Below are 15958 nucleotides of genomic sequence, written 5' to 3' on the forward strand. Positions count from 1 at the left end.
TGCTTGGCTGGTGCAGAGGTAAGAACGGCTGTCTCCAAGTCGAGAGGTTGCCGGTTCGAACCAGAGTCCTTCACGCATTAACTATTTTCAGTAGTGAGCAGCTATTATTATTACTATTAAAGAATAAAAACATACATTTTATCTGAGTCTGTAACAGCCGGTGTAAATTTATAGTAATTGTAAAAGTTAGCATTTTGTTTAATTATTCACTTTTATTCTCTCGGTAACGTTCATGCTCCCCCTTATCTGACACTGTTAGTTTTCAAACAGACATGCTATAACTGAGGTCAACTCAGATAAGGATGAGGGTTCTACATTGGAGAAAGAGAACAGAAGCCCTCCCCACAAGAAACATCCACTCACATATAAGAACAACGCAGCTGCACGAGGCATAAAGATGAAAGATGCAGCGTTTGTCGCAAAACAAATGAGGAGGTGTAAGCATAAGTTTAATATGTCACTGTGCTCTGTACAAATATATCTTATAAATCTGCTTTCTTCTGCTCACACGCACAGCTGACACATAGCCAGATTAAGCACAGGGGTTCACCATAAAGAACTGCTGGGCAAGTGGAAATGGTATGTGGTGCTCATTGTGCATTAAATATTCAAACAAACACCCCCTAAGGAGGGAGTTACCTTGGGTAAACGAGCCATGCACAAGAATTCGAAAAGAAAGCTTGCTGGACCATGAAAAAAGTAAAACCCACATTGAGCCTTCTGCTGACCTTTTAGGAAAGCGTGTACTAGAGCAAACTGGAATCGGTCAAATTGAAAGATCTGTATCTGTGTTAAATAACTTACAGAGAGATGCCTTTGTGGGAGCTTTAAGATCCATTTTGGCAAAAAATGAGTTGCCACATACAATGTTGTTTGAAAAGCTGTTGGAACACTGTAAAGAAATGGGTTGTTCCTTTTTACAACATCTCAATGTTGGTAAAAATGCACATTACACCTCTAAAAGAATAATGCAAGAGCTGCTGGATGTCTTAGCATCAGAAATAAAGTCTAACATATTGAAAAATATACACGCTGAAAATTTTTTCAGTATTCTGTGTGATGAAACCTCAGACATCTCAGTTGTAAAATAATTAATTATGTACACTAAATATGTTTACCAGGTCACTAAAGAGGTCAGAATTAATTTTGTATCAACCCGCAATATGGTTGATGGCAAAGCGGAGACTATAACCAACACACTGAGTGAGACTATGGACACTCTAGGCTTGAAAACTGCTAATCTGGTTGGACTAGGGTCAGATGGTGCGGCTGTTATGATTGGGAAAGGTGTGGCCAAACTGCTTAAAGATAAAACATCTGGACTCTTGGTCAACTGCCACTGTGTAAACCACCGATTGGCTCTTGCAAGTGCCCAAGCAGCAGCTGCTGTACCTTATTTAACAAAACTGAACGACACCTTAAGGCAGCTGTTCTATTTCTTCAAAAATTCTTCAGTTAGGATGGCTGGTTTAACGGAAACACAAAATATTCTGAACATTCCCCAGATTAAGCTGAAAATGGCCAGTGACACTAGATGGCTGTCTCATGACTTTGCAGTACAGTCACTACGACAGTGTATAATGAGTGTCATAGCTGCACTGAAAAGAGAGGCCACTGAACGAAATGACATCACAGCTGAAGGATTAAGCAGATGTATGTTTCCTCTCTGATGATGCTTTCAGACGTATTACCTTTGTCGTCCAATTTATCTAAGGCTTGGCAAAGGCAAGATGTCAATCTTACCGAAATTGAGCCAATTTTGCTCGCCACAAAATTGTCCATCATGGAGTTGACAGACACTCCTGGGAGATATTTTCAAAGCTTTCATCATTGTCTGGCAGAAGAATGGTCAGATCTCCACATTGTTTATACACAGAGTGATGTAATGTCATTCAAAACTGCAATATATGATAAATACCTATAGACAGCTGTCAAGCACCTAGATGCAAGATTCCCTGACATGCCAATTATTTCCAGCTTTTCAAAAGTTTTCAATGCAGAATCTCACAATTCAAGTGAGTCTGCTGAAATTCTTTTCGATCATTACTCCAAAAATGGTAGCCCTCCAATTTTAAAATATGGAAGTAGCAGGCAAGAATGGACAGTTGCGTCAAAAATGATCAGAAGTCAATCATACAAAGACTTCAGTCCAAAACAGATTTTACTAAAATTGGCAACGACATCAGAGCTCAAAGAGTTGTTTCCAAATTTAGCCAAACTAGCTCATATTGGGCTAGTGATCCCAGTGAGCACAACTGAATGTGAAAGGGGGTTTTCTGCCCTTGAAAGGATCAAGACATGTTTGAGAAATCGCATGAATCAAAGCACGCTAAATAATCTCATGCTAATCTCCTTGGAGGCCCAGATCCTGGGGACTTTGATTATGGGAAAGCTGCAGACAACTGGGCCTTTAGGAAGAAAAGACGAATAAGTATTTAACTGAAGACACCTTCTGCATATGCAAGTTGGCTTTGAAGAATATTTTAAAATTTTTCTTCATTAGGTTTCCCATAATTTTTTCATTGTTTTCACTTTTCTTCCTGACAGTGACAATACTTATGCCTCTTGGTTTATGTCATAACAATTGTTATTTAAAATTTTTGTTAGGGTTGCAGGATCCTGAATTGGATACTTCTTAAATGTAATAAAAATATTTTGGCACAAGTGTCAAATCTTAAAAAAGGAAGTCATATTGAGCACTGGAAAATAATTAATAATAATTAACTAATAAAAATAGTGCACATTTAATTTTCCCCACCACCAAATAACCCGTCCCGCCCCACCCGGCTACTTTTTCATGCCACCCAGATGGAAAAACTTTCTGGGGAGAACACTGCATAATAACAAAAGAAATAAGCAATAACTCTTTTGAAACATACTGGAAAGGAAATTGTGCAGTTTAAAATACACCTGGTACATACACGATCACCTGCAACCTAGCACTAAAAGCTAAAGACTAAACTAAAATTAATTATTACTTTTAATTAGAACAGACTGATATGTTTATACTTGGCTTTTCTCATTAGTCTAATAACAACCATTCTAATATTGTTATTTACTTCTAATGCATTTTAATGTCAACTCACAGCTGCTTTAAGTCTAAACACATACAGTCATATGAAAAAGTTTGGGAACCCCTTATCAGCCTGCATAATAATTTACTCTACTTTCAACAAAAAAGATAACAGTGATATGTCTTTCATTTCCTAGGAACATCTGAGTACTGGGGTGTTTTCCGAACAAAGACTTTTAGTGAAGCAGTATTTAGTTGTATAAAATTAAATCAAATGTGAAAAACTGGCTGTGCAAAAATGTGGGTACCCTTGTAATTTTGCTGATTTGAATGCATGTAACTGCTTAGTACTGATTACTTGCAACACCAAATTGGTTGGATTAGCTCGTTAAGCCTTGAACTTCATAGACAGGTGTGTCCAATCATGAGAAAAGGTATTTAAGGTGGTCAATTGCAAGTTGCGCTTCCCTTTGACTCTCCTCTGAAGAGTGACAGCATGGGATCCTCAAAGCAACTCTCAAAAGATCTGAAAACAAAGATTATTCAGTATCATGACTTAGGGGAAGGCTACAAAAAGCTATCTCAGAAGTTTAAACTGTCAGTTTCAACTGTAAGGAATGTAATCAGGAAATGGAAGGCCACAGACACAGTTGCTGTTAAACCCAGGTCTGACAGGCCAAGAAAAATACATACATACTGTACATATGCGCAGGATTGTGAAAATGGTTGCAGACAACCCACAGATCACCTCCAAAGACCTGCAAGAACATCTTGCTGCAGATGGTGTATCTGTACATCGTTCTACAATTCAGCGCAATTTGCACAAAGAACATCTATATGGCAGGGTGATGAGAAAGAAGCCCTTTCTGCACTCACGCCACAAACAGAGTCACTTGTTGTATGCAAACGCTCATTTAGACAAGCCAGATTCATTTTGGAACAAAGTGCTTTGGACTGATGAGACAAAAATTGAGCTATTTGATCATAACAAAAAGCGCTTTGCATGGCAGAAGAAGAACACCGCATTCCAAGAAAAACACCTGCTACTTACTGTCAAATTTAGTGGAGGTTCCATCATGCTGTGGAGCTGTGTGACTAGTTCAGGGAATGGTGCCCTTGTTAAACTCGAAGGTCGGGTGAATTCAACCCAATATCAACAAATTCTTCAGGATAATATTCAAGCATCAGTCACAAAGCAGGCTGTTCATGCTTGGCAGTCATCAAAGTAACTGAACTGGAGAGATTTTATATGGAAGAAAGGTCAAAAATACCTCCATCCAGAATCCAGACACTCATCAAAGGTTATAGGAGGCATCTAGAGGCTGTTATATTTGCAAAAGTAGGCTCAACTAAGTATTGATGTAATATCTCTGTTGGGGTGCCCAAATTTATGCACCTGTCTAATTTTGTTATGATGCATATTGAATATTTTCCGTTAATCAAATAAACTTAATGTCACTGCTGAAATACTACTGTTTCCATAAGGCATGTCATATATTAAAAGGAAGTTGCTACTTTGAAAGCTCAGCCAATGATAAACAAAAATCCAAAGAATTAAGAGGGGTTCCCAAACTTTTTCATATGACTGTAAATAAGTGTGGAGGTATGAAGCACTTTGGCACTAATTGGAGTGAAAGAACATTTACAGCTGACAGACCTCTGTTCATAAAAATTAAGTTCACACTATATTTATTACCTGTGTTTACTGTGAACTGGTCTTAAATAATGAGTTGAATTTCAGAACATTTTCTGTACAATTCTCTAACTTGCTGGTATATTAAAAAATATACTTAAATGTGCTCAGGCAAAATTATTTTTGTCAACCCTACCCACACACACCACTACTTGCAAGTCCTCTAAATTCAATAATTCAGTGCCCACAAAAAGCATTCATCCCCTCGTAAGTTTTTACAAAGTTATTATACAACATTGAATAACGGTGGATTTAATTTGGCTTTTTTGACACTAATCAACAGAAAAAAATAATCTTTAATGTCAAAGTGAAAACAGATCTCTGCAAAATTATCTAAAATAATTACAAAAATAAAACACAAAATAATTGATTGCACAAGTATTCACCCCGTTTAGGCTACTATTTAGTAAATGCACCTTTGACATCAATTACAGCCCCGAGCCTATATAGATAAATCTCTACAAGCTTTAAATGTGAATCACAAGTGAACAGACTTCTTCAAATCCAGTTGCAAATTCTGAAAATGATTGAGATCTGGAAATGGACACGTCCACTTCAGGATATTATCATTGCTGTTTCTGATCCACTCCTGTGTGGCTTCATTTCTGTTCTTAGGGTCATTGTCTTGCTGGAAAACAAATCACCCAAGGCACAGATTTTTTGTGGACTTCATCCGGCCTTCCTCCAGGATTTCCATGAATTTTGCTGCATTCATTTTACCATCTAACCTCTTTAACCCTCTGCTCTAATAAACATTCAAGGGCTTGCTGCATAGAAGCATCCTCACAGTATGATGCTGCCACCACCATGCTTAACTATGTCATCTGCATTTTTTAACAGTGACTTTCTCTTTGCCGCCTTCTTTCTTTCTTCTTCTTTAGGCTGCTCCCGTTAGGGGTCATGACAGTGGATCATCTTGTTTCATATCTTCCTGTCCTCTGCATCTTGCTCCGTCACATCCACTGCCTGCATGTCCTCTCTCACTACATCTATAAACCTCCTCTTAGGCCTTCCTCTTTTCTTTTTGCCTCATAGCTCCATCCCAATGCAATCTCGCCTTTCTAGCTTTGTCTCCAAACTGTCCAACCTGAGCTAACCCTGTAATGTACTCGTTCCTAATTCTGTCCATCCTCGTCACACCCAGTGCAAATCTTAACAGCTTTAACTCTGCCACCTCTGGCTCTGTCTCCTGTCTTTTTGTCAGTGCTACCGTCTCCAGTCCATGTAACATAACTGGTCTTAGTACTGTCTTGTAGACCATCCTTTGTTGGTACCTGTCTGTCACAAATCACTAATGGCACTCTTCTCCACCCACTCCACCCTGCCTACGGTCTCTTCTTCACCTTTCTTCCACACTCCCCATTACTCTGTACTGTTGATCCCAATTATTTAAACTCATCCACCTTTGCCAGATCTACTCCTTGCATCTTCACCATTACTCTGACTTCCCTCTCATTCACACACATGAATCCTGTTTGGGTCCTATTGACCTTCACTCCTCACCTCTCCAGGGTCTCCTCAACTTACTCCCCATTCTCTTTACAGTTCACAATGTCATCCACAAACATTATAGTCCACGGGAATACCAGTCTAATCTCCTTTGTCAACCTGTCCATCATCCATTGCAAATAAGAAAGGGCTCAGAGCTGATCCCCTGATGTAATCCCACCTCCACCTTAAATGCATTTGTCACTCCTACTGCAGACCTCACCACTGTCGCACGTCCCTTGTAAATATCCTGTACCACTCTTACACACTTCTCTGCCACTCCTGACTTCCTCATATAATTCTAAAATTCTTCTCTACACACCCTTTCATATGCTTTCCCTAGGTCCACAAAGACACAATACAACTCCTTTTGGCCTTCTCTATACTTCTCCATCAACACCCTCAGAGCCAACATTGTATCTGTAGTGCTCTTTCCCAGCATGAAACCATACTGCTGCTTACTAATAATCACCTCCCTTCTTAAACCTAACTTCCACTACTCTTTCTTAGAACTTCTTGCTGTGGCAGATCAATTTTATCCCACTGTAGTTACTACAGTTCTGCACATCACCCTTATTCTTAAAAATTGGTACCAGTACACTTCTTCTCCACTCCTGAGGCATCCTCTCACTTTCCAAGATTGCATTAAACAATCTCGTTAAAAACTCTAATTTCATCTCTCTAAAACACATCCATGCTTCCACAGGTATGTTATTTTGACCAACAGCCTTTACATTCTTCATAGCTATCCTTACTCTCTCCATGCTAATCCACTGCACTTCCTGATTCACTATCTCAACATCAACCAACTTTCTCTCTCTCTCATTCTCTTCATTCATCAGCCTCTCAAAGTACTCTTTCCAAACTCTCCTCGCTTGCGAGTAAGTTTCCATCATTATCATTTATCGCCCTAACCTGCTGCTCATCTTTCCCAGCTTGATCCCCCTGTCCAGCCTTTTGGTACTGGTCCTTTTCTCCCTCCTTAGTGTTCAACTTCTCATATAACTAATTTTTAACCACCTCTCTTTTCACCTTACGCTTTATGTCCTTGTACTCCTGTCTACTTTCTTCATCTCTCTGACTATCCCACTTCTTCTTCGCCAACCTCGTCCTCTGTATACTCTGCTGTACTTCCCCATTCCACCACCATGTTTCTTTGTCCTCCTTCCTCTGTCCAGATGTTACTCCAAACACCCTCGTTACTATCTTCCCTTATCACATCTGCTGTAGTTACCCAGCTATCTGGTAACTCTTCACTGCCACCCAGTGCCTGTCTTACCTACTCCCTGAGCTTCACGTCACAGTCTTCCTTTATCAGCTTCCTCCATTTGATCCTTGGCTGATCTGCGTCCTTTGCACGTTGGTTGATGCGATGAACATTTAAAACCAGCCGCTGATTTGGGCATGCGTTCACTTGCTGTTTTCTCACTTGTGTATGAAGTCTGTCTACTCTTTTAATCTGAGAAGGGAGAGATTGCAAGATGATGACAGCATCACTGCGTGCATGCTAGGGTTTCTGAGAGTGCTGAAGAGACAGCTCCCATTTGGATAATTTTGAGATGACAATAAAACATGTTTTTTTTTTTTTTTTTTAGAAATCTGGACTCACCACCTTCTCTCTTGTGAAAGACTGTGACCCACATATTATTTAGTTACAGTATTTGTACATTGATTTCAAGTGCATTTTAACAACAAACAAGTTCTTTTTTTTATTTTTTAGTCAGCTGACCTTGCTAGAGTCGCTTACAACTAACGAGCTGGCATACGTAGCACAGATACTATATGTTCCATAATCGTGTTCTTTTTCTTTAGAATTGTGCTGATGGTTGGATGGTTCATGTTATACAAACGAACGACATCAACCATTTTTCCGCCTTGATCTAATCTCTCAATTATTTTCACTTTTGTTTCCATTGTTATCACCTGGCGCTTCTAGCATTACATCACCGCTGCTTTTATGCTTTATCACGTACCTCTTGGACTTGAAATAAAGCATACTAACTCAACGTATGTGACTGATAAGGTAAGCAATAATAGTGTGGGTTTGCGCTCCGCCTAGAGGAAGACATGCAAGCTAACTTACGCGCTGTCATAAAATTTGAATTTATGGTACAATTTTAAATTTTTCACTTATTTAAGTAATTTTCAATTTATTGGACATGCATGTTTGCATCTTTGAAAGTTCGTAACTTGAAAGTTCGTATGTAGGGGACTTATTGTATTCATCTGCTTTTACAGTTATTTGGAGGTGCACGCATGTTGCTGCTGCTCCTTCCTGTTATTAACACTTTTTTGATAAAATTCTCGTTAAATTTGCACTTCTTACACTTCTTTCGCTATTTTATGGTATAGATAGTTCATTGAGGCATCTGACTCGAACTGCACTGATTTGGATTTATTTTTATAGACCTTATGGAGTTTGTCTTTATGGTCTTTGCCTTGACTGGGTTTGCAGCCTTAGAGGACAACTGAATCTAATATCTAATGTACATTTCTTTACACTGTGGCAATCTAGGAGCCGGGGATGTTCTGTCGTCTAATGTACATTTCTTTACACTGTGGCAATCTAGGAGCCAGGGATGTTCTGTCTTCTTGATAATATTGGATATACTGGATTGCTCTTGACTACTTCTATATGTGCTTAATGACTGAGAAATCATCTGATTTTACACCCACCTGGCTTATGGCTCTGGGGAGATCATGCCTGTAATACCCAGCATTATATATATGTGACTGTACATTGGAACTTCCGAATTCTGGTATCTTCTTGTGCATCTTGTAATATTACCTACTATGCTTCTGCTGCTTGTTAGTGCCGCTCATCTCTACCACACCACCCTGCCCGTCTCATCTTTTCTGCTGTGCTGCTTCTTTGCTACTATCAGGTAAGTATTGCTCTGTACTATGCTAAAATACTCTTGTGACAAACTCCTTCTTATTAAACAGTTTATCTAGAGCAAATGGTCAGACTGGAATGTCCTAAAAGACACTGGTATTGTGTGGCGCCAGAAATTTTTACATGCCATCCTGTTCATGGCTTTGGAAATAGGAGTGTTAGTGTGCCAAATTTGCAATTTGTTAAAATAAACTCTGATCATTAATCTGTCCACAATGTCACTGTCCACTTGTCAGCTAATATTGCATTGTTTAACTTAAAATCTCTTAATGGCAAGCGCTGGTGCTATCAGAATTCATTACGGGACTCCAACCTTGATATGCTTTGCCTAACAGAAATCTGGGAAAAACCAAACGATTTGACATCTCTCACGGAGGCAACACCATCCAGATACATTCACTTTGCAGAGTCTCATAGCTCCAGACAAGGAGAAAGAATTGCAGTAATTGTTAGAACTGAACTAAACATCAAAAGAATCCCAATTGACTGCTTTTGAGTGTCTTGTCTCTTAAGCTAATAACGAAATCAAATCCTGTCCTGTTTCCTTTAAGCACTCAGCTCCATGGTACAATTCAGAGTTACAGTCTATGAAAGCAAGTGGTTGACACCTTGAGAGAATGTCACGCAAGACTGGCCACACCGTGCACATCGATGCTTTGTCTGACCATCAAAGGGCTTACTGGGATGCACTAACTGCAGCCAAGAACACACATTATGTAAGAATAACAGAAAGTGGCCATGATAACCCAAGGATTTTGTTCTCTGTAGTTAATAAACTACTTCAACTTGCATCTGGCTGAATTACCTCCTCTACCGAAATCTGTAAAAAAAATTCCTCCACTTTTAATGGAATAAAATTAAAGATCTTAATAATTCAACCAACATAAATCCATCATCCATTTATATCTTTCCCTGTCTTCCCACTCCATCTAGCTCTTTTTCTAAATTTTTACCAGTCACATCTGCATTTGTTAATGACCTGCTTTGTAAGATGAGGACAACTACCTGGGTACTGGACCCCATTCACACCACACTTCTTAAATCCTGTTATGACAATAATAAATACATCCCTTGACACTGGCTTTGTGCCAGCTACTTTTAAAATCACTTCTGTAACCCCAATGTTAAAAACGTCTGGTCTTGATGCTGGCAATCCTAACAATTTTTGCCCTGTTTCTCACCTTAACCTTTTCTGTCAAAAGTTCTTGAGCATGTTGTAGCCTCCCAACTCACCAATTATTAACTTCTAATAATTTGATGGAACCATTTCAGTCTGGTTTCAGGGCACAATACAGCTGTGAAACTGCTCTGCTTCAGGTAATTAATGATTTGCTTATGGCAGCAGACTCTGGACCAGTATATTCATTTTGTTACACTTTACTGCAGCATTTGACACTGTCAGACAACATTCTACTGTCCAAAATGAAGACCATATCTGGCACTAGTATCTCTCACACTGCCCTGCAGTGGTTTAAGTCCTATCTGTCTGACAGGCAAGAATTTGTTAGTCTTGGCAACAGCAGATCCACCTCAGTGCCAGTCACACAAGGAGTTCCTCAGGGCTCTGTCCTTGGCCCTCTGCTCTTCTGTATCTATATGCTTCTCCTTGGCTATATCATTCGTAGCTATGGACTGGGTTATCATTTTTATGCAGATGATACTCAATTGCATTTCAATGTTAAAAGTGAAACTTCTTCAGGGCTTTCTCAGCTCACAACTTTCCTCAGTGAAATTAAAACATGGATGGAGCTTGCAACTAAACCAAACTCCTACAAATTAGCACTAAAGCGCAACTTCAAAAAATAAGCTCCTTCTCAATCACTCTTGATGATGATCTCATCAGGCCTTCTTCTAATGCAAGGAATCTTGTCATTTTGATTCCTCCCTTTCTTATTCCGCTCACATAAACCACATTAAGAAACTTTCCTACTTTCCCCTCCGTTAACATATCCCATGTTCGCTCATTCCTCTCCTTTTCTAAAGCTGAGAAACTTGTCCATGCTTTTATCACATCCCAATTATTGTAACTCTCTATGGCAAGTACCACTTCTGATCTTATATCACAGCTCCAGCTGATTCAAAACTGCTGCAACAATCCTAACACAGACCAGCAACAGCGAGCACATAACACCCATCCTGCTTCACCTCCACTGACTTCCTGTGTCTTATAGAAATAAATATAAATTTTATTAATAACCTACAAAGCTTTAAATGGCCTTGCACCTGATTAAATCAGTGACCTTCTCCATCACTATGGTCCCGTTCCCTCAATAAGATCATCTGATTCTGGCAATCTTGTGCCCCATACTATCCAGCACTCTATGGGTGACAGAGCCTTTATCTGTATAGCACCCAGACTTTGGAAAGACCCCTAAAATTCATCCGTTCAGGAACGCTTTTAATGTAACCTGACACTGTGCCTCCTCTTTCAGTCTTCCTCTCTGTCCAGATGCTCAGTAAAATTTGTGTATGTGTTATATCACAAATGATGTTATTTGCTATGCTTTCTTTTAGTACTGAATTTAGTATTTTACTCTGGTTTATTGTCTTTTATTCTGTTTAATGCCTTTGTATACCATGTATCTGTTTTAATGTTCTGTTCAGGAAACATCTATATCCAATGTTATGTATTGCTGCTGTTTTTTAGGAGACTCTGTGAAGCTCCTTGAGCATGGGAAAGGTGTTAGATAAATAAAATGTATTATCATTATTTTACTTCAAAAGTGCTTAATATTAGAAATGTGTTAGTGTTTAACATTTGTGTAGAACATTAAGAATATAAATCTCATCTCAGTGAAACTCACTGCTGCTTTTTGACTGAATAAAACAATGTCATTCCTTGCTAGCTTTACCTTTAATTAATCATAATTTGATCACATAAAATTGCTACATTTAGTTTTTAAATGCATGATTCAAAAATGTGCAGCGATCACTTGTTTCGGTAACTTGAATTTGTAGTTTCACTCTCAGTAATACAATTGAAGACAGCTTTCAGTGCATGCTAGCATGTCCATTATGTTAAGAAATTAAAAGAGATTAGTACAACTAAACTGATAACTACATGAGCTAATAATGCAGTTATCACAGCAATATTTAGTACTAAGTCACTCAAGTCTAGAATACTGTAAAGTCATACCATTATATGCCACAAATGTGGTGAATTAAAATTAGAACTTAAATTATTTCCAGCTTTCTGAGCATAAGAATACTTTTAACTTTGAGAAAAAAATTCCAGTTGTTGGTGGTTAATAATTTTCACCTATTTTACTGAAACATAAATGGGACACAAAAAATAAATTACTATTTTTTCTTCTTAACTGGACCAGAAAAAATTCTTATCTAGTTTTAGAAGGAATGCTAGGAATACAATGAAAGTGATATTCTATTAGTGTATGTCCTTGATATTTTTGGAATGTTAACCTTAAAATCAATTGTTAATTTATGAGGGCTTCTCAAAATCCATCATAGCTAAAGTTGCACAGTAAATCTTCATTAATTTACATACTGCCAAACTTACTCATTAATCACTAAGGGCTTCTTAAGACTGGACTCCTCTTAAATCAACCATGGTAGTCGTCAGGCATAGTACTGAATTCACACCATGACAGTTCTCTGAACATTTAAAATAATAAGATTCATACCTGAGATAACACAATATTCATGATGAAATGCATTAATGTGAATGTATGGTTATATTTTATAGATATACATTAAGTTAATTTAAAAATGATTCCTACTGTTAAAATGACATATGTATGAGATGGTAATATTTCTATGTTCTTTAAAAGGGTAGGTTCAGGGGGTTGGCAAGGTTTCTAGCGAGACAGTAAGGCTGCCATAAAGAACCTCTTCTGAGTAAAATATCCACTGAATTCTGTGTCTATGCATCCTGTAACCACGTCTTAAACCCAAGCCTCACACATTGTTTAAATTAAATATTTAGGTTGTAGTAAATACCTACTGTGAAGGATCTCTGCACTGATTTGCAATTTACAAGTACCTTTATATGGTACTTTAGAAAAGTGGCCTTGGAGTACCAATGACACTTTCATCTCCAGGTCAATTCAGCATTATGTCAGAAGGCAAGAAACAAAGAGTTTTTTGGTGAATGACTAATGAGTGATAGCAGATATCCTCTTTGTGTATGCCTAACTACAAAGAGGACTATTTTCATTTATGTTAGGTAGAATGCCCAGGGGGGACTGGGCGGTCTCGTGGCCTGGAACCCCTACAGATTTTATTTTTTTCTCCAGCCATCTGGAGTTTTTTTTTTGTTTTTTCTGTCCACCCTGGCCAATCGGACCTTACTCCTTTTCTATGTTAACTAATGTTATCTTATTTTAATTTTGTATTTTGTCTTTTATTTTTCTTTTCTTCATTATGTAAAGCACTTTGAGCTACTTTTTGTATGAAAATGTGCTATATAAATAAATGTTGTTGTTGTTGTTATTGACATCTGTAACTAATTCCATAATGCTGGTTGATGAACAGCAATAGAGCATATCATCAAATCTGTAGCACACTGAAATTCAGGCAATAGATATTAACATAATTGAAGCATATGGAATATAACCTTTCTGCTGTCCTTATAAATTACCAGGTGGCATCAGACTTTTACCTTATTCTTGCTTTGCTGGCTGAATGTAAAAATGCTGCATTACATTGCTGTAAACAATTAACACAAACATTTTACAAATTGCCACCATGCTGCACAAGTGGTTCCATTATGACTGAAAGAAAGTAAAGTTGTGATGTGGAGGCACTCATTCTCTTCACTGCCTCGTCCCACTTTTGTTTTTCTTTCCTATTGAAAAGGTTGACAATATTATGTTGTTATTTCAAAGGACACACTCTTCTTTAGAAAAGTGTGGGTTTCTTTGACAATTTGTCATTTCTTTAGTGCTTGTCTTAGAAACAATAGGAGTCTGATTTATGTCATATTTATATATTTTTCTTGTTTGGTTATTAATTTATTTATTTATTTTACTTCATTCACATTCTTATTTCAATGTACCCAAGGACCAAAAATAGACATTATAATTAAGCTACTGTTGAGTCATCATTTTTCAGCCAACTTTTATGATGCTTTTTTTAGGTAACTTCAGGGGTTAGAAAAGTAGTACTTTCTGCTTCTGTATATACTTCAGTGTAGCATATTCTGGGTTTGTTACACATATAATTTTAATTTAACTATGATTTTTTTGGTGAAGGATTTTATTTTCATGATTTGTTTTTTGTTTTGATTTTATTTGAAATTTTTTTAATGTCTTGTTTTCAGTATTTATTGTGATACATCAAGTAGTTTTTATGTGACCAACTCAGTTAAGCTTGTGACATAATGGGACATCATGACCATATACTGTACATATGGCAGCATTCACTTCTCTTGCTATCTTTTGGTGGAAACACACTAAAAATTTCTGATTTATTTATTATTAGTTAGTCTGCAATTCAAGTCAGCCCTAGAGTCAGGTTTTTGAACTTTTGCCCTTGAAACTAATTTTTGCTTTGCCTTCTGGTTTTAGTATCTAGATTCCTTTGTCTGTCTGGTTTCAACCACAATTTTTGCAGTGTAAGGCACCTCTTGGTCTAGTTCACCTCACAGTAATAGAAAGACTGAGTTCTCACAACACTTGTAAAGTGGCTGATTAAGAGGTGTTTTAGGAAACCCATGAAAACATTACATTACATACAGTACGTCCATCGAAAAGTTGCTTGTTAGCCTCTAAGATTCATTGATTTCAGGAGACTCATCCCTGATTTACTAAGAAGTTTTTCTATATTATATTAGAAATGTAACATTCAAATAAAAATGCTTAATCAGGAAAAGGTTCTCATTATTACAAATTTCTCACCATAACTTCCAGTTGAATTAGCACATATAATGGCTCCGAAGAAACTGGGAAAGTATTTCTTGATTCTGCTGATCACTTTTCCACAAGCAAGAGATGGATCCATCCCTGTCCTCATATACTCCACTGCTTGATAGCTAAAGGGAAAAAAACAGCAACATTTTGATATAAATATAGTTAGAAGAATACTAAAATTTAGATATCAAATGTTCTTAGGTGGCTGTATAGCATACAGAAAATCCAAGTGTTTAATTTAATTCCATTTATCATTACATAGTGCTCCTCTCAAATAAAAGCCCAGACAACTTACACAGACCCATGTTCATAATACTTGAACAAAAAATAATACGTAAACATACACAGTATTTTATATCTACACACAAGCACATATACTGTACTGTACTTTCTCTTGACGATTCAAAGAGAAAAAAAAACAAATAAGGTAAACTTTATTTAAAAAAAGAGAGAAATCAATCCAATAAAAGATTCAGACTGTTAGATAAAAAAGATCTGGACCTTGTGTGAAAAACATGGATACAGTATTGTCAGAACGTTGTGTAAGCCATTTCTTATGCATTAGTCAAGATTTATAAAACATGAACTTGGTAAATTTCAACCATTTTGTCAAACCTTTTTTGGTGTTGGCATTTTAGTGACTCTAGGAGGCAGGACAATGAAGCAAACAAAAATTCTGATGCGTCAGTCAAATTCCAATGTTCTTGAACTAATTATATCACCGTTAAATGACATGTTCTTGCAATACAGCTCTCTTCAGTGTTGGTAATAATGCCTAATCCATGCTCTTAATGTTAACTACCTTAGTGTGTAGCCTATCCATTTTGATAATGGGAGGCTATGCAAGGAGTACATTTTCAGGGATCACAATGCTTTTTTGGCTCATGATAATAACTGGATTTAGCCTTCTTAGAGCAATCCTCTTGGGAGTTGTGCTCCGAGTTGGAGCCTACATTATACTGACCATCAGGCAGAATGCACGCAATCTCTGTTTTGTTACA

At 37.5% G+C, this 15958-nt stretch overlaps 1 protein-coding gene across 1 annotated transcript in view; it reads right to left on the bottom strand.

Moving 5' to 3' along the window:
* Nucleotides 1-15958, bottom strand: part of aga (aspartylglucosaminidase) — a 223773-nt gene that overhangs the window by 37431 nt on the left and 170384 nt on the right. The window contains exon 8 of the mRNA XM_028802138.1: nucleotides 14946-15079. Coding sequence (XP_028657971.1) covers nucleotides 14946-15079 — 134 coding nt within the window. The remainder of the gene's footprint in view (nucleotides 1-14945; nucleotides 15080-15958) is intronic.

This window comes from Erpetoichthys calabaricus, chromosome 5 (genome assembly GCF_900747795.2).
Source record: "Erpetoichthys calabaricus chromosome 5, fErpCal1.3, whole genome shotgun sequence".
In the NCBI taxonomy this organism is placed as follows: Eukaryota; Metazoa; Chordata; class Cladistia; order Polypteriformes; family Polypteridae; genus Erpetoichthys; species Erpetoichthys calabaricus.